The sequence below is a fragment of the Jaculus jaculus genome, chromosome 5 (genome assembly GCF_020740685.1).
Source record: "Jaculus jaculus isolate mJacJac1 chromosome 5, mJacJac1.mat.Y.cur, whole genome shotgun sequence".
Taxonomy (NCBI): domain Eukaryota; kingdom Metazoa; phylum Chordata; class Mammalia; order Rodentia; family Dipodidae; genus Jaculus; species Jaculus jaculus.
The window spans coordinates 42,479,010-42,504,221 of NC_059106.1; the positions used below are offsets into that span (position 1 = coordinate 42,479,010).

Here is a 25,212-nt window from a genome sequence, read left to right on the forward strand (position 1 = left end):
ATATTTGATAATTTTATGGATATGAGAAACACAAATAGTAAGTATACACACAATATATTTAAGAAAATTGCTCATCTAACAGGACACACAAAGCATTTGATAAAAACCCAAAGCTGCACATGTTGTCTTCTCTGACATTAGCTCAGAAATTTTAGAAGAGAATGACGTAATCTTTTTTAGGTCCAGTTGTTGAGAGTATTATTCATTTCAAGTCACTTAAATGTCATTGCCTTTCACAGGCATTACAATAAAAACTGAGCTACCTGGCATCCCCACATCCCTCCCTTGTCAGATCAAGGTACTGTAATGTGGATACACAGTTAGAAGATAGAGAAGGATATGGGGGAGTTGACCATAGAATGAACTTCAGGCTTCAGATAATCCCAGGTGTGCACCTGTAGTTCCAGCTATCTGGGTATCTGAGGTGGGAATAACTGTTAAGTCCATGAGTTCAAGACCAGCCTGAGCAACATAGTAATAAGAATCCCCACTACTTAAAAAAAATAAAAATAAATAAAAATAAAAAGCAAGAACTCATCCCTACCATCAAAAGTAGCAAAAAAAATTTTTTTCCTGGCACACACCTTTAGTCCCACCACTCAGGAGGATGAGGCAGGAGGATTGCCATGATTTTGAGGCCATCCTTAGACTACATAGTGAATTCCAGGTCAGCCTGGACTACAGCAAAGACCCTATCTCAAAAAAAAAAAAAAATAAGTAATTTCATAGAAGTTACTGTTTAAGTCTCAAATCAAGAAAGCCAACATTAAAGATAAGCTATAATGTTTTCTGACCCCTGGGGTACAACATACTGCTGCTTTCCACAAGACTGACTTTTCAGGGCAGAGAATGAGGAGGGTGTTTGGATATTGGTTAGGTAACTAGTGTCACCAGGTTAAAATCAATCACAGCTTGCTCTGGAACTGTCCTGGTATGGGATTCCAAACTGGTTGATCCAGGTGAGAGTAGACAAAAGGACATAAGACAGAAGTTCTATAAGATGTGACCTAAGGTGTGAGGCCAAGCTATGATTTGGAGATAATCGGGCCTCAGGATCTCAGCATACTTGGGTGAATCATGTAATAACCTTACACTGCTATTTGATAGCCTGGGACAGTTACTCAGTTGGTAGAGGGCTTGCTGCACAAGCATGAGGACCTGAGTTCAGATTCTCAGCAGCCATGTAAATGTCAGGCTTGGTGGCACACGCCTGTAATCCCAGTGCTGGGGAAGTGGAAATAGAGTCCCTGGAGATTGCTAGTTAGCAAGTCTTGCTGAATTGGTTAGTTCTATGTTTAGATAGAGACCCTGTCTCATCTTCTAAGGTTAAGAGCAGTTGAGGAAGACACCCTGGAGCCCTTATATGCCGGTACATACAGATGCTTCTGCATACCTATGAACATTCATACACATGCCCACCACACATACACAAATAAAATAACTTTGCCATGTGAGTGCACTGGATTGAGGCTTAAACCTGCCGCTACCTCCTCTGACACCACCCCCCCCACACACACACATACTGTTTTGCTTTCCAAGGTTGGGTTGAGGCTGCTCTGCATAGCTTTGAAGGCTTCTTTCTAAGCTGGTCATTCTGTGACTATCTGGTTCCAGGTGAACATGATGACCTTGGCGGAACACATTATCGAGGCCACACCTGACCGGATCAAACAGGAGAACTTTGTGCCCATGGAGTCCTCAGCCTTGGAAAGGACAGATCCTGCCACCATTAGCAGTACCATGAGCTGGCTCGCCAGTTACCTAGCTGATGCCGATCGTCTGCCCAGTGCTGCCCAGATCAGGTTGGAAAGATTCTGGTGTCTCTGCCCTGGATAAACTCCTAGATTAACTAGAAAGAAAGGCTAAGCATACTGGATAAATGCTGTGTAAAAAGAGACTTTCGGGCTGGAAGGGATGACTCAGCAGTTAAGGTGCTTGCCTGCAAAGCCTAACAACCTGGGTTCAATTTCCCAGTACCCATGTAAAGCCAGATGCACAAAGTGGTACATGCATCTAGACTTTATTTGCAGTGGCTAGAGGCCCAGGCATGACCAGTTTCTCCCTCCCTTCTTCCCCCTCCCTCTCCCTGCCATCTACTTGTAAATAAATAAAATATTTTTAAAACAAAAAGAGACTTTAGAGGCTGGGAAGATGTCTCAGCAGTTAAAGGTGTTTGCCAAGCTTTTTCACCTAGGTTTAATTCCTCCAGCACCCACATAAAGCTAGATGGGCATTAGTTTGCAGCAGCAAGGGACCCTGGTGCACATACATACATACAAATAAATATTTTTAAAGAAACTTTATGCCAGATGTGGTGGTACATGCCTTTAATCTCAGCATTTGGGAGGCTGAGTAAGAGGAATGCCATGAGAGCAAGGCCATCCTGGGCTACAGAGTGAGTTTTAGGTCAGCTGGGCTAGAGTGAGACCCTGCTTCAAAAGAGGGAAGAGAGGGCCTGGAGAGATGTCTTAACAGTTAAGGCGCTTGCCTGCAAAGCCAAAGGACCCGGTTCTATTCCCCAGTACCCATGTAAAGCCAGATGCACAAAGTGGCACATATGTCTGGAGTTCGTTTGCAGTGGCTAGAGGCCCTGGTACACCCATATTCTTAACTCTGCCCCACTCTCTTTATCTCTCTCTTTCAAATAAATAATTTTTTAAAAAAGGGGGGCAGAGAGACCTTATCAGGTAGGAAAAAGGCCTTGAGACAAAAAAAGAGTCCATTGCTGCTTCCAAAGCCTGTCTATGTCCTTACCTCCTCCTACGTCATTTTATTTCTGAACCCGAACATATGAGCTCTTATGTCATGATGTTCCCCTAATTCACCTGAAGTTTCCTAGAGTCAAGGTATGAGTTTAGTTAGCATGTAGCACAGTGATAATGCAGGTCATGCGAGTATGAGCACAACTGAGGGAAGCCAGAGTGCTGAGTGTGCTTAGCAGCTCACTGCCTGGATGGGGTGTCAACATCTTCATTGCCACAGGGACTGCAGGCAGATCTTGTCTTGCCTTGCTGATAGGTAACAGATAGTGCAAACCAACATCTGACCATCTGTCCTTTTTCTGCTCTTGTTTCAGAAGTGCATATAATGAGCCTTTAACCCCTTCTTCTAATACCAGCCTGAGCCCAGTAGGCTCCCCAGTCAGTGAAATGGCTTTTGAGAAGCCCAACCTTCCCTCGGCGGCAGATTGGTCAGAATTTCTCAGTGCATCTACCAGTGAAAAGGTAGAGAATGAGTTTGCTCAACTCACTCTGTCTGATCATGAGCAGAGAGAACTCTATGAGGCTGCCAGGCTTGTCCAGACAGCTTTCCGGAAATACAAGGTAAATAAATACAAGTGTCTTGGTACTGTAATATTCTCAAGGTCAAGGAGAGAGCTTTAGGAGTCAGGATTGTCTGCCTAAACACATTCCTTTTTCCTGTGGCTTTATAGAGTGTTTTTTTTTTTAATTGGGCATTATTAGTGATGCCACATTAGATTAAAAAAACCAACCAGTAGTGGGGGACTTGATCACTATCTCAACTTATTGTTGATAATAACAAATATATAAATAGCTGACATCTTGGCCGCAAGGAACTTAAGACATAAAGCAGGGTTTCAACTGAAGGCCTCAGGACTGACTTCAGGCAGCCTGTGAATACCTAAGAGATCTGTGGTGAAGCTTCTACATTTGTATTTTTTGTTGGGTGGAGCCTTAGTCTTAGCCTTAGCCTTCTGCATGTTCTAAAGAGCTCAGACAGCTTGCCCCAAAGGTGTTAATAAAGGAATCTAATCTGGTTATCTTGGGAAAAACTGCTGAAATCTTCCAAGACAAATACTTCAATACCTGATTTGTAAAAAGTTTAAAAATTAGTATTTTTAATACCATCTAACATCTAACTTTGCTTCATTTAAAAAGCAAAAGATAGGGTTGCAGAGATGGCTCAGTGGTTGAGTGCTTGCCTCTCAAGAATGAGGGCTTTTCAGGCTATATACCACTAGGTTTGATTCCCCTGGGCCCAGGTAAAAAGCTGGAACCTAAGCTTTTAGGAGCAGAGACCAGAGAATCACCAGGACTCACTCATGAACAGCAGCTCCAGTTTAAGGAAAAGACCCATCTCAAGGAAAGAAATACGCAGATGAGTGATAAGAGAAAGATACTCATCATTCTACTCTTGTCTCTACACATGCACATAAGGGGTACATGCCCTACATAATCACACCACACACACACACACACACACACACACACACAAATAAAAAGCAAGACAGAGCTTTGTCCTACAAGTTTTTTGTAATTTATATTTATCATCACCAGTGTATTTTGGTAAAATTGGGGCTTTAGTCCTTTGAAAGGTACATTCCTTGAGTAATGGTTCTATTTAAATATGTTGACAGTTGGGTCATCACTGATTTTTTTCCCCCTTCATCTTACCCTTAAGGGCCGACCCTTGCGAGAACAGCAGGAAGTGGCTGCTGCTGTCATTCAGCGTTGTTACAGGAAATACAAACAGGTAAACTTCACTCTTGTGTCATAGAAGGAACATTTGCTCACTTACCCAAGCTGGCTAGGTCACTGAGGACCCTTAAAGAGCATTATCTCCAGCTAACAAAGACCTACTTCGAATTGCCTTGATTGAAAACCAGAGGAAAAGAAACAAAACTGTCTGCAATTAAACTTTAGTGAGCAGCTTCAAAAATGATAACTCAGTCCCTTCATGAAAGGTAGTTGCTAGAACATCTTGTGGGATTTCTTCACTACCATATTGTGACAAGGGACCATGTTTGTAAAGCAGCTTTGTGTGTTAGGGTTTTCCAGGCATACCATATTTCTCAGTTTCTCCAAGTAAACCGTTCTATGTCTATTTTACAGAGGAAAAATCTGAAGTTCCGAGAAATTAAGTACATGCTTGACTTTATAAACATCAAAGTGGTTATAAATATTTAAAAAACTGTCTCATTGGAGCTGGGGATATGGCTCAATTGATAAAGTGCTTGTCACATAAGCCTAAAAATCTCCAGTCCCCATGTAAAATGCTGGACATGATGGCACACAACTGTAATCACAGCACTCGGGAAGCAGAGACAGACAGATCTCTGGGGCTCACTGGGTAGTTCATCTAGGTGGATTGGTGAACTCTAGGTTCAGAGGGAGATCCTGTCTCAAAAAATAAGGTGGAAAGCAGCTAAGGAAGACAACCAATGTCAATCTCTGGTCTCCACATACATGTGCACACACACCTTGACATGTGTCACACAAATGAACATGCATAATCCTATGCTTGCATACTATACACACAAAAACAGTAGAGTTTTGACTAGTTTGCATATAAACTTCAGTCCTGTCCTTGAGTATGGTGGCTCAGGCCTGTCATTCCAGCACTTGAATACTGAGGCAGAAAGATTACAAATTCAAGGCTAGCTTGAGCTTCACAGCAAGACCTTGTTGCAATAAACAAACAAACTTACTCCTGTCAGTTCCAAATAACTTTTAGATAACTTTTACATTGTTACTTGAAGAATAAATGTTAAGATGTCTAACAGTGGCTTAGAAATTTGGGGGGGGGGTTCTCCCTTATTCTGATACAGGGCTTTGATTTCTGAAATTGGTGGCCATTTCCCCAAGGTTCTCTTCTCAGCTCTGTTAGTGGGCAGGAAAACAGGGCCCTATCCCATAGACAGTTGGATTCATGATCCCAAAAAATGAAGGTTTATTGTGCAAACGCTGACACCTCAGTCCCCATAGCGTGAATGGGCTTCAATTGGATGAGCAAGCTTCATAGGTTGAGGTTTCAAGTCTCTGATGATAACAAATACCTATGCCAAGAAAACTCCTCTGCCCAAGAAGTGTTGTCTAAAACTCAGAGGATGGAAGGCATTATTTTTGGGTCCTCAGTGTCCTGTAAGATTGATACTTTGGGAGTCAGAAGACAGTAATATAAGCAGGTTACCTTTTTTTTTTTTTTTTTTTTTTGGTTGGGAGTTTTATTGGTTCTGGATTCTTATTTCTTATATACAGCAATCTAACATTAATCTTGTATTTTCTGTTTCTCCTCCAAGCTGACATGGATAGCCTTGAAGGTAATGGTACACCAAGTCCTATCACAAACCATTCCACCAGAGTCACAAGCTTCACACCCATCACCAGCTACAAGGAAGGCATCATTAAGATGGCATAATCATTAAACACATGCTCCCCTTGCCAGAGCATCCAACCACACTGCATCAATCCTATGGGAACTGTTGTTTATTCAAGTGGAGTTGGTTTTGGCATCAGTAATAACTAGACATTTTCTTAGCTAGGGCCATCCATCCCAGTCATTTGGTGAACACTGAGTAATACTTGTTTTCTGTGAGGGTCTCATTGTTGCCCAAGGAGTTAGAATGTGTACTTTGCATAGGTGAGGAGACCTACAGAAGCTCAGCCTTAAAAAGAAACTTCTGGGCCAATAGAAAAGAAAGTAGAGCAGATCAGGAGAAACCAAAAATTAATAAATAAATGATTCATGCAAAAAGATCCTTTTTCTTAAACATTCTGAGAGGTCAGTTTCCTTCCCTCATTTTATCCCGTCCATCTAGGGCCCTGGTTGGATATAAATATGGTTTTCTGAGAAATATTTTTCCATAGAATGGTAAAGTTGCCTCTGGTAAGCAGAGGGCTCCATATGACTTATTATTCCCAGAGTTGTATTCTAGACCATTAGAATTTTTACCTAGCATTTTTCACCATGGTGAGCTCTGTATTTTTAGGGCCTTGAGGTTGACTGTGAAGAGAATTGTACTCCTTTACTTGTTTCCTCACTCTGGTAGCTCTGGAACAGGCTGGGTGGAAGGAAGACTGCTGGCATTGGCTCCCAAGCAGTTGTCAACTCTGGCAACGTTCCAGGGCTTATTGCATGACTACTCTGTAGGTCTGATCAGTGTTAAGCTTTTTCAGGGTAAGATGGCCTCTTAAAGGTGTCAGCGTTTCATGATAAGCCTTGTATTTGGGACCTTGTAACTCCACTGGAAATTTGTGATGCAAAAAAATTAGTGCTAAGATACTGACTGCTAGGAGATCTTTTATGGTAGGAATTGGGAGGCATAAAAAGGGCTAAAAATGTTTCTGAATTAGATAGTAAATTCTTGCCTTAAAATACATAAAATTTTGCTTTCTAAATATTTTAGACCCATAAATGTTTAAGCCTATCCTACTAAAGAATCCTTTTCAAGACAGGCAAAGTGTTTGATATCTTGGGAGAAAAGCATGTTGCAGAGCAGTGTGCTGCAGGCAACCAACCCTTATAACGATATTCACATTTGGAAAAGTAGGTGAAGAGATTCCTTCATGCTCTCCTGTGGCTAACCCCCAAACAGCACAGGACAGCAAAAAGAGGAAGGGGCTCTCTTTTTTCCTCCCCAAGCACAAAAGACTAGTGAGTGTGAGATAGCCCTGTTGTTACTGCCCTTCTCCTTCTTGTTTCCCTGCAGTATGCACTTTATAAAAAGATGACACAGGCGGCCATCCTCATCCAGAGTAAATTTCGAAGTTACTATGAACAGAAGAGGTTCCAGCAGAGCCGGCGTGCCGCTGTGCTCATCCAGAACTTCTACCGGAGTTACAAGAAATGTGGCAAGAGACGGCCGGCTCGCCGGACCGCCGTCATTGTGCAGCAGAAGCTCAGGTGGGCTGATGGGCAAAACTCCGCTCCCAAGAGCTGCCCTGCACCCATGCCAGCCTCTGTACGGGCAAAAGCCTCCACAGTCATTTTCTCTGCAGCACATTCAAGGTGTGATGACTGTCTAGCATTATCTGTCCATTGAGCTCTTCCTCTCTACCCCAACCCTACTACTTTGATGTCTGTCACTAGTCTGTCTGAACTTTGGGCAAAATCTGGCTGGACCAGTTTGCACTTTGAGACAGGTCACTCTGCACAGTGCCTTTAACTGTTAGATGTTGCCTAGAAGACCCGGGAAGAGTAATTAGGGCTTAAGCTATTCCATTCTAGGGAATGTACTAAAGACTTACCGCATAGTAAAATATGTGGATTAAAAACGGAAAATAGCCTGAGGGCATCAAACTCGTGCAAATTAATTTCTAAAATAATTGAGCCTACATAATGACAAAGACTTCAACACAGTGGCTCATAAAGAATTGAATGAGAGCTGGGTGTGGTGATGTATACTTGTGACCCCAGCACTCTGGAGGAGATCATGAATTAAGAGGGCAGGCTGGGCTACACAGTCAGACCCTGTCTTTGCCAAAACAAAAAAGTTATAAAAGTACATTGAGAGGCCAATTTGTTTTCACTCTTTTTATAAAAATCAAGACTGAGCTGGCATGCCTCTGCCTCTCTTGTGTATGTGTGCTGTTGGAGCCTCTGCAGGAACCTGACTCAAAGTCCTTGGTGTTTGCATCCATTAGTTTTCTAGACCTTTCTTGTGACAATAGTACTCTGACTTTTTCAGGAGCAGTTTGCTGACCAAAAAGCAGGACCAAGCTGCTCGAAAAATAATGAGGTTTCTCCGTCGCTGCCGTCACAGGTAGGCTAATCCTCATCTAGTCATTCCTTTTGCTCATCAAAAATCATAAAACAATCCTCACCTTCTAACCAGTTGCTGATAAAGCTAATACCCCAGCAAATTCAGAGTAAGCATCTTGAGTTAGGGCAGTACCATAGAGCTTGTTAACCCAGCACTTAGTTGCTACAGCTGCAACTCTGGAAGTGCTCTGAGATGGTGCTGTGTTGTCTTTCTATTCAGGTGTGAGGTCGCTCATTTGGACTAGCTTTTAATTCAGGCTCCTCTTTAACCTATTTTTTTGTATGCCACTTACATTATAGTCATCACTTTACATCCTTACTAAGCTAACTTACATGCAGACCAAAACAGAAAAAGCAGTTTATATTTTCAAGGAACGAGAGAAAACCATTAAATGCCATGTATATTTTTCTGATATAGAATTTCCACTAAGTAGTTGGTGCCCTCTGCTGGGTGTGTAAAAGCTAGCATTTCTATTCATTTTACCACGGAGAGCTCATCTGATGCACAGGAGAAATACTGCAATGACTATGCAAGAAAAGGCAGCTGGCTGAGATTTTAGCTTCATTTTCAACCAGAAAGAAGTGGACACAGAATAATCTCTGGAGCTAAGCTAGAGGAGCCTCCCTGTGCCCTCTCACGTGGGGTTCTTTACATAGATTTCTGGGGGCCAGTAAAAGCGTTTTATTTTCTCTATGGAAGCTGGTATTCCAGCCCAGAGTCTGTGGCAGTAGTCATGGGAGCTACTGTACTTAGACCTCCCTCTGTATGGCCATGTTATTTCTGTGTGGATCAGGAACTGTGCAGCAACAAATCTAAAGCAAGCTCTGCCTTCCTACTCTGTCTTCCTGGCTAACTGTCACCCAAGCCCTACATTCATACATTCATATTCATTTGGATGCCTAAGGTTTTAGTTTATTTTAGTTTTTCTTACTCTTTAAAATATATGGTTTCTGTATTTGAAAAGACCTAGCCTTTAAGACTCAGGGTTTAATTTGTTACTTATACTCTTACCTAAATCAGCAAAAGAGTGCACCTGTATAGCTGTAGAAGGAAATGAGCACTTACTGCATTACCAGTGGTTAAAAAACAAAACCTTACAAAGACTGGTCATTGGGATGTTGGGTTATTCTCTAGCTAAAATGTGGTGAAAGAAATCAGGGACATTCCCCTTAGGCTCTACTATTCTGTGACTGGAGTCTTTCATCCCACAAGATTTAACAAAAAAGATACCAATATGATTACTCTGATAAAGCCAAGTGTGGTGGTGCACGCCTTTAATCCCAGCACTTGGGAGGTAGAGGTAGGAAGATTGTCCCCTTCAAGGCCAGCCTGAGACTACATAGTGGATCCCAGATCAGCCTGAGCTGTAGGAGACCCTACCTCAAAACAAACAAACAAATGCTAAGTGATTAGTGACAAAGAATGTTCTGGTAGGAAATGCAAACTATGGGGTATGGCTGTCACCTAATGATACTGTCTCTGCGAGCCTTACCAAACTAGTCTTCTTCCTTTACTATTCAGTCATATATTTTAACTAGCATCAGAATGCCTGGTGACCAGGTAGAACAGCTGAGTTTCTTCATTTGGTAAAAACACCAGCACTTTCCTCTAATCCTTCTATCCTCACACGTTCACAGTCTCTTCTTCCAGTCTCCTCTTTCATTTGCAAAAGGAGAGACCAAGAAGATTGTCCAGCACAGAGACTGGTAGACTTAGACCTGCTGGAGCCGAATTACCACTTTTCTTTCCATGAGACTAGGTCATCTGTTCCAGACAGATTTTATTTTCAATAAAATTACCCTAACATTGCTCTTCCTTAGGTCACTTCAAACAAAGCAGGACATTTACAATCTAAATTCTACTGTACTTCCCTTTGGTTCTTCTAATCTTATCCTCAGAGTTTATATCTATGTACAGAAGGTACTACATGAACAAGATTATACAAATTCCTACACCTTCTGAATGCTTCTGTCAAGCTGTCCTTGTGTCTTCAGTGCCGGAATCTAGGGAGTCAGATACTTCAGCAAAACATAAATTCATAAAAGGCTGCTTCCCATAGTGAGCTGCACAAAGGAACTCCCCACTCTTACTTTTAGAGGCTTCTTGTTAACTAGTTTAGAAGGATTTCCTGAAGATGTTACCTTCCTTGGGTTTATATTTTAATGGGCTATAACTTCATAATAAGGCTGATGAGGTCTGTTATGAAGAAAACATCAGATTGTGGGCTCTGGTTCCTAATTTGGAATGAAATAAAAACTGGGGTACTTTTTTCTTGACCCTTGATAGTTCAGATGCTTGAAAATATGCAGGCAAATTATCATATCTTCTGCATACACTGATTATATAAGATCAACATTCACTTCCTATTTCCACATATTGTTTAATGTATTCAATGAAGGAACATGAAGAAGTGCTGATGTCATTCCTGGAAGTTTATTTTAAATTCCTGTTTTCCCTTGAAGGCGTACAGCCTATTCTGGTTTATCTTATGTTATTTTAAGAGAAATTTTCAGATTTATTGTCCCTTAGAAGCACTGAAGTCTATACTAATCAGAAAACCTCATGATATTCTCAATAAGGTAGGTAGATAGTGGCTTCAGGAATCATGGAGTCCTGTTTCTAGCATATGTCCTAAATGGCTTTAAAAACTTAAGATAAATTCATGAATTTTCTACCTACTCATTTCACATACCCTACCATCACTGTCCTTTTTCTTTCCTTCCCCTAAAGAAAACCACTTTTGCATACTCTTTTTGGTTGACATAAAGCTGTTAAGATTTCTGCTGTGACCCTCACATGCTAATAGCTCTTTGGTGTTGTTTTACTGTCTAAAGCCCCCTGGTGGACCATAGGCTGTACAAAAGGGTGAGTTTAGCTGCCTGCTAGCCAGTTTATCCTTACTTCCATTTTCAGTATTTTGCTTTTTGCTTGCTTGCATGGGGCTGCAGCCTAGGTATGCCAGAAGTTTCACATCCATTTTGAATGAAATGAAGTAAAAATAAAAAACTAACCCGGATTACTAACACTACTGTTTTATACAGCAGGAGAACAATCACATACAGTAGATGTATAAATGCATGAGTAAGTATGAGGGAGGGACTTACAACACCACTGCTGGGCATGCTCAGACTGGATGGGAGAGCCTTCCACAGGCAGGTGATCGGGATGCACACTGCAGTCTAAGTAAGGTGGCATTAGAAGAAAGCATTAAGCAAGTGGTTTGGGATTAAAATGATCTGCACATCACATTTTCTCAACTTTGTCAAAATTTCTAAAGCAAAAATATTTACTAGGCAGTCAAGGGTTGTTTGTTTTTAAAACCAATTATTTGTTTTTAGAATGACTGTTTCCCTGCCTTGTTCATGTAATTTCGTTTTCTAAATCTCTCATGTTCTGAGTCAGGATACCTAGGTGCCTTTCAAGACCAGCATAGGACATTCATTATAAAATGATAGCATACTAGACAAGTAGCATTTATTTACAATTACTTAATAAAGAAAATATGTGGCTGGGGAGATGGCTCAGTCAGTAAAGGACTTGAGTTTGTATCCCCAGCACTCATGTAAATGCTAGACATGGTAGCATGTACCTATAATCCTAGCACCAGGGAGGCAGAAAGAGGAAAGTCCCTGGGCCTGCTAGCTCATTTGTCTAGCCTAATCAGAGAGTTCTTATTTCAATGAGAGAGGCTTTTATCTCAAAACACAAGGTAGAAAGTGATTAAAGAAAACACCAATGTTGACTTCTGGCCTCCACACGCATATATGCACCTGCACACACAAATGTACCCACACATGCAAAAAATAAATGTGAAGTGTCTTAAGCCTACATATTCCATATTCCAGTTGACAGCAGATATTCCAGAAGAATTTGTATTTTAAAGAATTTGTCAGGGATAGGTATTTTGTGGACACCATCTGTGTCCCTGAGGTCTTGAATATGGTGTGAATGGCAGGTATGCATGAGAGGCAAGAATACCAGATGTAGCTCTAACATATAAGTTTCTTCATGTCAGAAAATTGTTTAAGACAAGGAATAGAATTCACTAACATCATACTTGAAATTAGATTCATTTGAACACTTTCACTATGTATTGGATCTTAAGAGATGAACTAAAGTATAACGTGCTTTATATCTCTGTCAACCATTAACTGGCTGATAGGATGCCAACTTGATAAGAGTTGAGTTTTTATGGGGTTTTCCTGAATAATGACCTTTTCTGTAAAGTGTTGCCTTTGTAAAACCATATAAATAGTAAGAGAGAGAAAAAGAAAAGTTGTTGAAGTCGCTTAGTTTGACAGCAGCTACATTTACAGATGTAGCTCATCTACTCTCTAGCGTTAGACAGTGAATATGTTCCTGTCTTATGTGGTAGAGCCGGCTCAGGGACATCTGCACTTGAAACTTAAGCAAAACAAGAATCTCCATCTCACCCACTGTGTACATAGAGAAGATTTTGTTCCATTAGAAACTCCCAGAGGCTGTGTGTGGTGGTACATGCCTTTAATCCTAGCACTTGGGAAGCTGAGGTCAACCTGGACTAGAGGGAGACCCTACCTGAGGCGGGGCAGGGGCAGACTCCCAGAGAACAGATGCATGCTGATGTACTCCACTGAACTCAGAGTTACAGTGTCTAGCATATCACTAGAACCTGCTGTAAGGAACCAGCTGTGTATTAGAGGCAGTTGCTTCTGTACTTTTGAAGCTTGTTAGTCTCTGGTATGTTAATGACCACTGTAAACAGCACATTTTCCAAAGGTGTTTTCCAATGCTAGCTGAGGCCCTAATTTTAATTTCTGTAGTGCCTGCTGCATTTTCTTATGAATCCTTGAAACTTCTACTCATGCACAGAAAGTCAGGTTTTCATAATATCCCTTCTGCCTCATGCATCATTACAGAGTTAGAGAGAGGAGCTGAGAGGGTTTCAGGTTCTTTCTGGAATGGTATCCAACTGTATGGATGGAGGAATGGCTTATATATGGCATTGTACACTTGCCAGAGAAATCTCCTCTCCCTCTCTCTTCCTCAGAGAAATCTGCAGTGGAATTTCCTACAGCAGCTCTCAGATTGAAATTCTTGGGAAGCTGAGCATTCTCTGAGATTTATAGTCCTGGAATTTTATGTCAAAGAAGATAACATGCTTATTTTACTAATTCGTAAAGTACACTCATACCAATTAAAGGTTTACGTATTGCAAAGTGATCATCAGAAACTTAAAGGAATGCCATTTTCTGGTGCAGTATGAAGTACTGTTGTTGATCCAAATTTCTAAGTTAGTGAGCAGGAGGATCTCTACAAAAGTAGGTAAAGAAGTCATCAGACTCAGGACTTAGACTCATCCCAGCTCCACACAGACCTTAAAGCACCATTGTGTCTTAATATATCATCATGGTAGAAGGCAAATGAAAACACCAGCTATTCTTTGGTGAGTCAAGCTCACCTGTATCCCACTTTTCCTTCAAGCTCAGTTCATCATTTACCCAGTAACTGAAAGTAAATTTACCACATTGCTGATCCTATCTGGCAGGATTTTGGGTTTGGGCTCTTTTTGTTTGGTTGGTTTTGTTTTCTTCTTTTTGGTCTTAGACACAATATTTGTATATTTAGGAAAGAATTCTTATTGTCTACAGAGATACTTAAATAAAATGTCTTAATTATTTTAATTCTGGTAATTAACTTTAGCAAATGATTGAAAGTATTTCAAGGTTTAAGAAGCTTTTAAAATATGGACACTGAAAGTTCTGCTTTCTAGCTGGACTTTTAGTATATCCAACTGGTAGTTACTCAGTTATATAACAGAACAATCAAGATCTTTCATAGTAAAGGAAAAGAGCCAATAGCTGAGTCACAGGATAGATTTATTCTCAAGGTATTGAGACTTAATTGGCTGAAAAAGCAGACACAGAGCAATGCCTCTTTTCCTAACTACAAGATGGTTTTGCACTTCCTCCTTAAAGACAGTTCTTTTTTGTCCCTTGTAGACAGGTCCCTCCTTGCCCTGTATGAGGCATCATCCTGAGACAGAGGGCTCTGAGAACCACACAGTCACAGGGTGGTTGTCATTAGCTATGGTATTTAAATAACCTCTTTCTTGGAAATTGTTGGCCTGCTGCTCCTATTCAGTAAAGATGGTGCAGCTTTCCTACTGAGATAGAAGAACCTTTATTAGAAGAAGAAGAAATACCATGTGCCATCACAGATTTTAAAATAGCAGATTTTCGCTGTATTTGAGAACTGGGTTTTGAAACCCTTCACGTGGTCAGAAGCTGCCAGGCTCATTGGTAAGTAGGTATTTCAGACCAGCAGCTTTGCCTGATGCCCTTGAGATCCACATGTGAAATGTCTCCAGTAGTCATTACCACATTCTGGAAATTATCCTCCAACGTTTACTTTGTTGCAAGTTTTTCTCCAGATACTGCCTGGCAGGGTGTTGAGAAAAATAAGATAAACAGTGGTCAAGGGTCTACAAAAAAGTAGTATCAAATGCCTTCTGTATACCTTCAGGGAGTGAGTTTTCATTTCCAAGTGGCCCAGGGTATTCAAGGAGGAGTAAGAAAGGAATGTGGGATGTGTCACCAAGGATGTATTTCACATCTCCAAAGTAACTTTGTCTCACTTGCCTCTTTTAGGAAATGAATATTTTTGGAGCACAGTGGTGTGTGTTACATTGCAGACAGCATGCTCTGTGTCGTTCTTATTGGGCCTTTCTGTCTTTTTTGTTTTGCAATCCAAATGAGGTTTCTGGAAAAAGGCAAGATCTCTCTTTTCCTAAATTCCCCACAAGCTGTTGCAGCTCTCAGAGCAACAGGTAACTAACCGGGAAGTGGCCTCAGGCTGCACCATATATTTTTGACGTCCCCGCATTGCGAGACTGCCTGCTGAAACCCACTGACTCATGAAACATTTCTGGCTGAGCATTTTCAAGGAGGGGCAATGAAGCAGCTTTGCCTTATGCTTTTCCCACTGAGCCATTGTTTGCTATGGGTTTCTGAAGCAGACCTGCTGCATTTGGTCTTGGTTGTCATTGGACCTCCGATGGAAACAGACCTTGTGGCTTCCGCTGCTTCCAGGCCTGTTGCTTTTACCACATCACTTCAGAACATTAAGATGCAACTTTTTGTTTGTTTGTTTGTTTGGGTTTTGTTTTTGGTTGAGACTACCATAATACATCAAAGTGGGGAAATATCTTGGGATTACATCTGATTTTGATAGGTGAATGGTCACAGTTGAAAGTCTTGCTGTCTCAATTACTACAAGCTAGTCATATGAGGAATAACTTCCATGTTACTGATACAAAGGTCAGAAATGAAGTCCTTATAGCTCTTCTTAGAGAAGCAATAGCCTTGTGCTTAGAGAAACCATAGTTTCTGCCCTGTAGTAATTATGTGACCTCAAGCAAGATGGCCTTACCACCCGTCTCCTACAGTGTTCAAAAACAAGTGCAACTGTGCATATTTGTTTAGAAAACCTGGACATTTATACGTCAGTTCTTCTTTTTTTTTAGCCCTATATGAGCCTCACACTGAAATTCCTTAAGAGAATCAAAACAAAATCTTTACTAAGTTTATGTACCATAACTCAACAAAAGTTTTTTGAGTGCCTGTATTGTAAGTTGTATCTAGTGACCACAGGTACTGTATTTTCAAGTATGATTCCAGTTCCAAAGATCCAAGTCTATATACTAAAAAATGTGTTTATGGGGCTGGAGAAATGGCTTAGTTGATTAGCCTTCTTACCCAAGTTCTATCCCCAGCACCCAGGTAATGCCAATGCAAAATGTCATCCGTGTTTGTAATCCCAGCATGCCTATGGCAATGGGAGGTGAAATAACAAGCATCCCAAAGTTCTTGGGCCAGCAAAGACAAGTAAAAGGAGAGAACCAACACCCCGAGGTTGTCCTCTGACCTCCGTATCCTCCACATACACACAAGTTTAAAACTGCTTATAACACATTAGTGAAACTAGTAAGGTCAGTTGGTTTTTGAATCTATAGAAATGAATTATTTCTTCCACGGATTTTTTTTAAGTTTATGCCATGTGAACACATTTGTAAGATGAGGTAGTAATATATGTATAGAAAACTATCTTAGAAACCTTTTAGAGATTGACGAACAGGAATGGTTATTAGTATAAAAGAACCACATATTTTTATCCCAAAGTTGGGAAGAAAAAATAAACAAGGAAAGTGACACAGACATGGGTTAAGCTTTTGTTGTGTACCTTCCTTGTTAGTAAAGGTTTATCTTTGTTAACTCCTTTTAGTGATGATTCATATCCTGTGCTAGATAGCAGGGCAAAACCAGATGCCTTTAATACTTGAAATATTTTGATTTTAAATATTTGTTTCTCAGAATTTGACAATTCTAGTACTTAGGAGTTACAAGTCACTTTAGTATAACCTTCAAACATTATTCTAGCCAGTTGGTATCTGATGTAAAATAGATATTGTACACATCATCTCATCCTCACTATCTGTCCTTAAGTAACGTACAACTACCTTTATGATTTCAGTAGGACAAATTTTAAAAGTCGGTTCCATGTCCACTTTCAGGGTTAAGTTGGCATTAACATGGTCTGAAAGTCATGAATTGCAGAAGTCTTGAAGGTCTTCCTTGATTCTTAAGGCACATGCTTTATTTATATGTTAAAACACACATGTGGTCACTTCAAGAGCCCCCTGCTGCCAGAGCTGAGATAACCCTGGATTACAATTTTAATGTTTTATCTATGTGCCTCGCTGACTCCTCCCTAACTCCCACCCCTGCTTGGAGCAGGAGCAGAACAGCTTCTCCCCCTCAGCAACCTCCAGACACTTTCTCTACTACTCTATCCTCTATTGCTGGTGACTCCTCTCATGCAGTATGCATAAGGACATACCCATTTCCCCCAGAAACTCATAACTCACAAAAAAAAAAAAAAAAAAAAGCCTATCTAGCTTTGTTCTTCTAATTTCCGAAATCTCCCTCTCTTTCTCTCTTGCTTACTCTTCCCTCTCCTTTCCCCCTTCATACCCCATACTTACCTACAACTCTCCTAATCAAGCTTTTATTATGAAAGGACAGTCAAACCAGCCTGCTCTGCCACTGCTCCACTCTCTTAATTATCTAATAGGATTTGGGATTTTAAATTTGTGCTGTAAAATCAACAAGCACATTTTGTGTGAGGATGTTTTAACATTCTGATTAAACATTGATTAAATATATACTGTATCATAAAAGATGATTTAGAATAGAGAAAATATCAATTTTATTTCATTCTGGGAATTTAAATTTATGTTTCCTATTAAAGTCTTTGGGGAAAAAGAATTATTAGGAAAAAAATACACTGAGAAATTAAAATCTAAAACCCGGGCTAGAGAGATGGCTTAGCCGTTAAGGCACTTGTCTGTGAAGCATGAGGGCCCATGTTTGACTCTCCTGATCCCATGTAAACCAGACACACATGGTGACACAAACATGCAAGGTTGCTAATGTGTACAAGATAGCACAAACATCTGGAGTTCGATTGCAGTGCCTGGAGGCCCTCGTGAGCCCGTTTTTATTCTCTCTCTGACCCCTTCTCACTCTCATTAAAAGAAAAAAAGGGGGGCCAGTCTGTTGGGCTTGCCTCAAAAAAATGTAAAACCTCTTTTAGAAGCAATGGGATGGGGTGGTGGAATCGAGGTTTTGAAGTCAGATAGGCATGAATTCAAGTCACTGCTCTGCCATTTATGAACAATATGAAGTGGGCAGCCTGCTTAGTTCCCATGAGTCTCAGGGTCTCCATTTACAAGGTGGAGATAAGGGCAGTACTGTAAGGATTATGTAAGGTAACATATTCATTGACGTATTAAGGTATTGAAAGGCAATAAATACTCCCTTTTGCCTCTCCCCCATTCATCCTTTAAAAATTTTCTGTTGAAAAGATCTGTGGCATTTTCTGCATTTCAATGCCAGTGATAATGACTGACTACTACGGTGATTTCATGACAAGATTAAGAACTCGTTGCTTCACTTTAGCGCAGGACCTGTGTGAGCCTAGGGTATGTATGGACAGAAGTGTTCTCATTCCTTTCTGTAGACATTCTATGTGTGCAGAAGCATACCTCCTTTTATTAGTGGCCCATGAAGACATCATTAACTTTGTGGCAGAGTATTATTCACATGCTAACTTTAAATCTTTGTGAAATTTTAGTTGTCTTCTAGTTCTGAAAGAAACAAGGGAAAATCCTACAAAAACCAAATATGACCATTTTGAATAGTGTTTTAAGCTTTGCCTACCCTAATTACAGATTCTTTGGAATGAAATTACATAAGACATTCCAGGTTTATTTGTCCTTTTTTATCCCATCTTAACAGTGAACTTTCCCAAGCATCCAAGAATGCTGTCTGGTTCTGAGTTCGGAATTCTTAGACTCAAGGCATCTCATCAGCAATGGACTTGTGAATGAGTTCTGTGCTGGTGCAGAAATGCCATGTGGTGTATGGAGTAGCATGCACTCTGCAGGAGCTCGGCACACGGGACCATGCAAGCATAGATACTGCATGTCTGGAAGTAGGCATCCGTGCATGCCTTGCATTTTTCCAGCCAAAGGGATGTTAGTCTAGTTATTGCATGCTTAAAAATTGAACACAGATATAGCATGCTTCAATTTTTAAAAAGCCACTTAATTATCAAGTATGCATGTCCAAAATTAGGGGCCTAGAATGATACATAATTCTATACTCTGTGTGACCCAAGTGACCCTGAAACTTAATACTCATGGTTTCCTTCATTATACATTGAAGATTAATATCCAAGTCTAGTTAAGAACATAGCAGTGTGTATGTGATACACCTGTTAAAAATGACTTGACAGTTTGGGAGATACACAGTCATTTGTTACTATGCTGGACTGAGCTGGGCTTAGTACATGTAGACAAATGAGCAAGTTTTCAAGCATCATAAATTTGGTATAAATGACAGCTTTTCTTGTGAAAGAGTTTATCTTCTCTCTCTGAAGAGATGATACCAACTTTGCACAATACTCTAAAATTATTCTGCATGGAGGTGGTAAATATAAAAGTTTTCTTAAACAGATCTGAGAGAATATGTGTCCTTCCATTCACTCCCAACTCATGTAATACAGCAATAATTTATTACTGTTTTTTTTCCAGAATTTTTTTTTCCTGAGTGTTATCAAGTCTGTCTAGAAAGTACTAGCACTCTTCTTAAAATAGAATTTGAATTCACTCTTCTAACTTAAGATACTAGGAAGGCTTTACTGTGAAAAATTCAGAAGGCTGCATAGGCCCACTACAATTAGACATATCCTCGTGCCATTGAGGGAGACAGAGTTAGGGGTATTCTAAGAAACCACTGCTTCAGTCCGGCTAAACTCACCTGCTCACACCCATTTTTGAGAAGCCAGTGTTACTGACGTGCATTTGATCATTCTGCTCGTAACACACATGAGCCACTATCATGGTAGAGAGATGTTCTCACAGCTCCCAACTGCTTCTGTAGTGGCACATTTTTAAAAACAAGTTTTGGCACAGAAATTGTAGATTGTAGGTGATAATTTATAATTTACTGATGTGAACTTTCCTTGACCCAGTCTTTTAATAGTTTCATTTAAATTTGTTTTCTGCAGTATTTGTGATAAGAAAAGGCCCCTTTTTAGTATTGTATCCAGCTGCTGTCCATATGGAAGCTCTGACAGGGAACCTAAGTGTCCCTTAAAGTGACAATGGGCAGAACTAGGAACATTAACGACCCCACAGTGAAGGAGGAAGAGGAGTGTGTGCAGTGTAGAGTCAGGTTCAAGGTAACTAACAACCTATGTCTAGGAGCAAATCCCTAGGGCTATTCAAAGGTAACTAAATGTGTGTGCAGTTCCCCTACTTTACTTCACATGGAATTATAGGACATGAACAATGGTCCAGCAGACAGAAAAGGAAGTTACTTGGATAAATCTCCTAAGATGAGTACATTATTGTTGCTTTTGATGTAAAACAACAGACTTCAGTGGAGCACCTGATGTGAAATTTTGTAATTATTTTTTACACCATTGTGTCTTCCTTTTTCAATATTCTCCCTCACCGTTTTACAGGAGTGTGTTTTGCCCTCAATCCTCAGAAGAGGTTGTCTGAGCTTTGCATTTCAGAGGGATGGTAACAGCCCCCGCCTTTGTCTGGTCACAGTCTCACTATATAGTTACCACCTGGTATTCTGTTTTGTTTCTCTTCCAGAGTGAAAGAATTGAAAAAGGCCAAGGAACTTGAAGACATACAGCAGCATCCCTTAGCAATGTGACATTGCTTCTCAGACTGTTTTCATTTCTGTTTTTAGCAGAGACATGCAACAACAATACACGCGCACACACACATACACACAATCCCTCTGCAGTTTTGGGGAGTCAGCTGCAGGATTTTAACAGGAATGTTTTGGTCATTGCATTTGCACTTTCATGGACAATTTTTAATTTGATCAGCAAGACATCTTGGAACTCAATCTTCTGTTGGATCATAGGAAAATAAGACACCAGGAGGATTGAAAGGGGCTTCCTCGCCATACGAAGAAGCCACTTTCCTTCTCATATAGGGCTGTACTCAAACATCGTGTGGAACTGTACAAATACTTATACCAAAAATATAGATAAGAGAAGGTGGGCTGCACTGCAACAGGAAGAAGCACTGTGCCTGCACCTGCCGGTCATTTCCAAGAAGCTGAATCTTTGGATGGATTCTCAGTGGAGGGCTTAGATCATACAAATCTTTATTGTGTCCGTGTGTTCTCATTTCCTTCACTGTTTTCGTTGTTTTTTTTTTTTTTCTGTTTGTTTGTTGGTTTGTTTTATTCTCTACAGCACACTTAATGCAACTTTTAAAATCTGCAGGTTTTTAATGTCTTGTGGAAATTTGCAGAGGGCGGGTATGTGGTAAACGGGTAATGCATGGGAAATAATGAGAAACAGCTTACAGAACTTAAATTTATTTTCTTGTCCCCACCACCTCCCAAGAACCTGCGAGGATAGTAATCATCTTATCCCTTTTCTCATGTTCAGCACTTTAATTTTTTTGCCTTACTTTCATGTGCAATGAGAATTACTTAAGAATTGATAACGCATGAAGCCTTTTTTAGTAACCTTGGAAACTGTAGTAATTCCAAGGTATCATAAACCTTGCCTGGACATTTGCCACCTAAACAACCAGTGTGGTGCTGCGTTCTGGCCAGTAAATTCCATGGTTTTGGCTCTATCTCACCCAAATGGGAGTGGTTTCTGTGTATATATAGAAGGTAGAAATGAAAAAAAGTGAGAAAATATTTGAAAGGGATTATATTAATTGCTAAATATTTTATTCACAAAGGTCAATAACATGGCAAGATAAAATTATTTGTATAGTTTTGTCTGAACAAGAAAAATGTGGATGTATTGTTTGTATATATTGTATATATTAAAACAAAGATATGTGCATGAAATCAAGAAAAAAGATGAACAAAAGCAAAGCATTAGTGGCTATGGTCTGTAAAATGAAACAAAAAAAACTTTATTTCACTATAAGAGTACTTTATTTTAAATGTTCTTTAGAAGAACATTTTGCTAAAGCATGACTAATCTGCAAAAAAAAAAAAAAAAAAGAGCTACTGTATTTAAACTTAGGAAAAAAGGCAGAGTAACATTACTTAAAAAAGGATATGTTTACATTTAATTTTTGGCTACCAGGAGTTTAGTTTCTTTTATTTATTTATTTATTTTTTTTTGCCAATGGTGCCAAGTAATGTGAATGCTAATAATGCTTAAGAAAATTATGTTACTTTTGCAAAATAATCATGAGATGAATCATTATATAACTTAATGCCATTCACTCACTCCCAACAAAGAACATTTAGAATGATCACCATCTGACAAGAGAAATAGTACAAAAAGTAGAAAAAGGACATGTTTTCATATTTCCTGCAGAAAGTCAGAAAAAAAAAATGTGCATGTGCACACACACACAAACACACATACACAAACTGAAAGTGAAAAAGATGGAGATTGGTCTTGAAAGCACGCCATGGTATATTACTCTATCCATACAATGAGGAGCCAAAGAAATCTGATGCTTTCAAAAAATTAAAACTATTATTGTCAAATGGCGAGAATAAAGTTTGCATTTGCTGGTGCCAGTTTAAATATTCCCAGGTTATGTGTGATAATTGGTTGGTATAAGATGAGATGTCTTTTACATGGTTCTGGCTTGCCAACTGTGAGTTAAAACTCAAGGCTTGTTGTGAAGCCTAAAAATATTCACAAAGAAGCTTTAAACTGGTGTCTTTAGAAGGAAGATAGAAACAAAAAGATAGTGGTTAAAAAAAAAAAAAACTGGGGTCAGTGCTCTTGGTGCCTTTTCTATAATTGTACTTGTTTTTTAATTAATTCCTTTCACTGCCAACCTCAAATTACTGTACAGTATATGTCTTTCTGCTTGTGATCAGCTTTGGCAACAGTGACAGCCCCATGAGTAGCCACCTGTACATTTGTAAACTGACCTGACCCAATTTTGTTTTGACATGTGTGGGTTATGTTGCAGTCACCCAAGTACCTGTTATTTTACACATGTATAAGGACATTAATTTACAAAAAAAAAAAAACCACAATTTTCATTCATAACAGGGAATAGAATGTGAAAGCCAGCTCTTTCGGAATACCCTATACTAATATTAGATTTGGATACACGTATTCCATTTCTTATAGTACAAATAACTGATCATTTGACCAGAGTAATGACCTCAGTGGATTTGCTTCAACCCTCACATTTATTTTTTTAAATGTTTCACATGTTACATTATTAGCTGAATAAGTTAGAAAATTCTGGAAGATAGAGACTTATATAGAATTAGAAGGTATTAAGGAGGGGATAGGAAGTAGGGTCAAAACCTACCAGTACAACTGTGAATTCTAGGTGAGGTAAAAATGCACTTCCACTGAAACAAAGCATTTCTAACCGCTTTTTCTTGATTGTGAATCTTAATTTTGAATATAAGATGATAGGTAAGCGCAGCTTTCTTGGATAATCTGAATTCCCAAGTGCCAGGAGTAGGATTTCATTATAAAATTAATAGCTAATCTTATTCTGTCTCCTGAAGATTTAATTGCTATTCTTGTTACCCATTTGAAATCAGCTGTACTGTGTGAACGAAATAAAGACAATAAAGACGAACCCCTTTCTGGCTGCACGGTCGCTTATGGCAGTTCCACACAGTAGTTGGCGCCCAATGGGGGGGTCCCTGAGACTTGCATGTAAAACTAGTCTAGATGTCTTCTTTTTTTGTAAGTTTTATTTTTGTAATTGTGCATGTAAAGCATCATTGAATCAATGGATCTGTTGAAGAACTCAGCTGCTGGAAACCATGCAAAATGTTTTGAATTGCCCTTAAAATATGGAAAATGTTTTCTGAATGCTTTATATTCTTTCTGCTGTAAATTAAAAATGAAGAAAATTTCCCCATACTATCTATGTGTTTTGCTTTAAACTTGACTTGAAATACAAGGTGTTGAGCAGGTGTTGCCATCCACATACTAAAGTTTTGTCACTGAGCATTGGTTTCAGGTATGTTTACTAAAGAAAACATTTCTTAGACCCACTTTACCAAAGCACTTACTTTTCATCCATTTTCCCTGTTCCCTCTCAAGGCATCAATCACTGTCTTAAATCAGTGCAGTTACCTGAAAGATAAAGACACCAATCTAAATTCACCTTTTCAGTTAAGATCCTGTGACATTTAAAATGACCTTTTGCAGCTCAGTACAGTTACACCTCCCTTTGAAATATTCTGTCCTCTGCTCCCTTCCCCTTTAATGCTGAGTCTTTGCTTTTCTCCCTAGGAATTCCTTACTGCTATATCAAAACTACTGTCAGATACATTCTGCCTCGGGAATGTTTACAGTCAAACGCATTTCAATGATGCTTGGCTTGCTTATATTCAGTTTCATTTATTCCTAAACCCAGCCTGCAGGCTGTTGTGGGCCTTGTGTTCACCAGGTGCACTCACACTGCTTTTTTCCCTTGTCTGGAAAGTTCTTTTTAGCTGCCCCACAACCCAGTCCCCACCTCTGCAGCTCTCTCAAGTTTGTTATATTAACAATTCCCTCAGAATTACTATTTTAAGTTGGAAAAGACAGCTTAGTACTTCTCACCTAAGAAATCTACCAACTGATCTTAGTGTAGGGAAATTTGCTGGAATTATTCTCATGAAGTAACTCGCTCGAGTTCACAAAAAGTTGAGGACCTACTCTGTGCCAGGATCGGGGTAAACAAATGAAGCCTAACAGTTCTTAATGCCTCAGCGAATTGTAATATGGTCTGTGCAATGGGAAGTAACTAATCGCTAATGAAAACAGGAGAAAGGGAATTTTCACCCAATCCAGCCAAGCCTATAATAAGACTCCCAACAGGGCCCAGTGTCAACATTTTAAAAATTTCCAGGAGTGGAGTATAGTGTCTCCCCTGGGCCATTGGGCTTTCAGCAGAAGAGAGAAAAGGTCCACGGGCCCTACGGTAACGTAAAACGCGCCCATTCTCACCCAAAACAGTCCTTTTCCAGAGCCTTCGGGGGAAGGGGGAGGATGACGGGGCTGACAGGGAGCTACCACCATTCACAGGCACTACCGCAGCAGAGCCTTGAGCGCGGCCGGCCGCCTCCAACGCCTCATCTCGGCGCGCCGCGCTCGGGCCCGCCCAGTCCACGCCCACTTCCGGCGCGCCT

The 25,212-nt window shown here is 40.0% G+C and overlaps 1 protein-coding gene and 1 long non-coding RNA gene across 13 annotated transcripts in view; one reads left to right on the forward strand and one right to left on the reverse strand.

Moving 5' to 3' along the window:
- The window catches only part of Camta1 (calmodulin binding transcription activator 1), a 933,671-nt gene extending 910,005 nt beyond the window's left edge, over positions 1-23,666 (forward strand). For 6 of the 12 annotated variants that reach the window (XM_045148751.1, XM_045148759.1, XM_045148754.1 and 3 more), the window contains 7 exons: positions 1,615-1,802; positions 3,077-3,323; positions 4,423-4,494; positions 6,041-6,061; positions 7,451-7,749; positions 8,429-8,503; positions 20,712-23,666. In XM_045148751.1, coding sequence (XP_045004686.1) covers positions 1,615-1,802; positions 3,077-3,323; positions 4,423-4,494; positions 6,041-6,061; positions 7,451-7,749; positions 8,429-8,503; positions 20,712-20,775 — 966 coding nt within the window. In that variant the 3' untranslated portion in view covers positions 20,776-23,666. Of the gene's footprint in view, positions 1-1,614; positions 1,803-3,076; positions 3,324-4,422; positions 4,495-6,040; positions 6,062-7,450; positions 7,750-8,428; positions 8,504-11,337; positions 11,369-20,711 lie in introns of all 12 variants that reach the window. The other 6 variants (XM_045148757.1, XM_045148760.1, XM_045148763.1 and 3 more) reach the window with 3 other exon arrangements.
- On the reverse strand, positions 11,618-25,149 carry LOC123460615. The gene is made up of 3 exons (XR_006637128.1): positions 25,031-25,149; positions 24,109-24,172; positions 11,618-11,682 (listed from the first exon to the last, which is right to left on the reverse strand). It is a non-coding gene; the product is annotated as an uncharacterized LOC123460615 (long non-coding RNA).
- Positions 25,150-25,212: the final 63 nt, after the last annotated feature.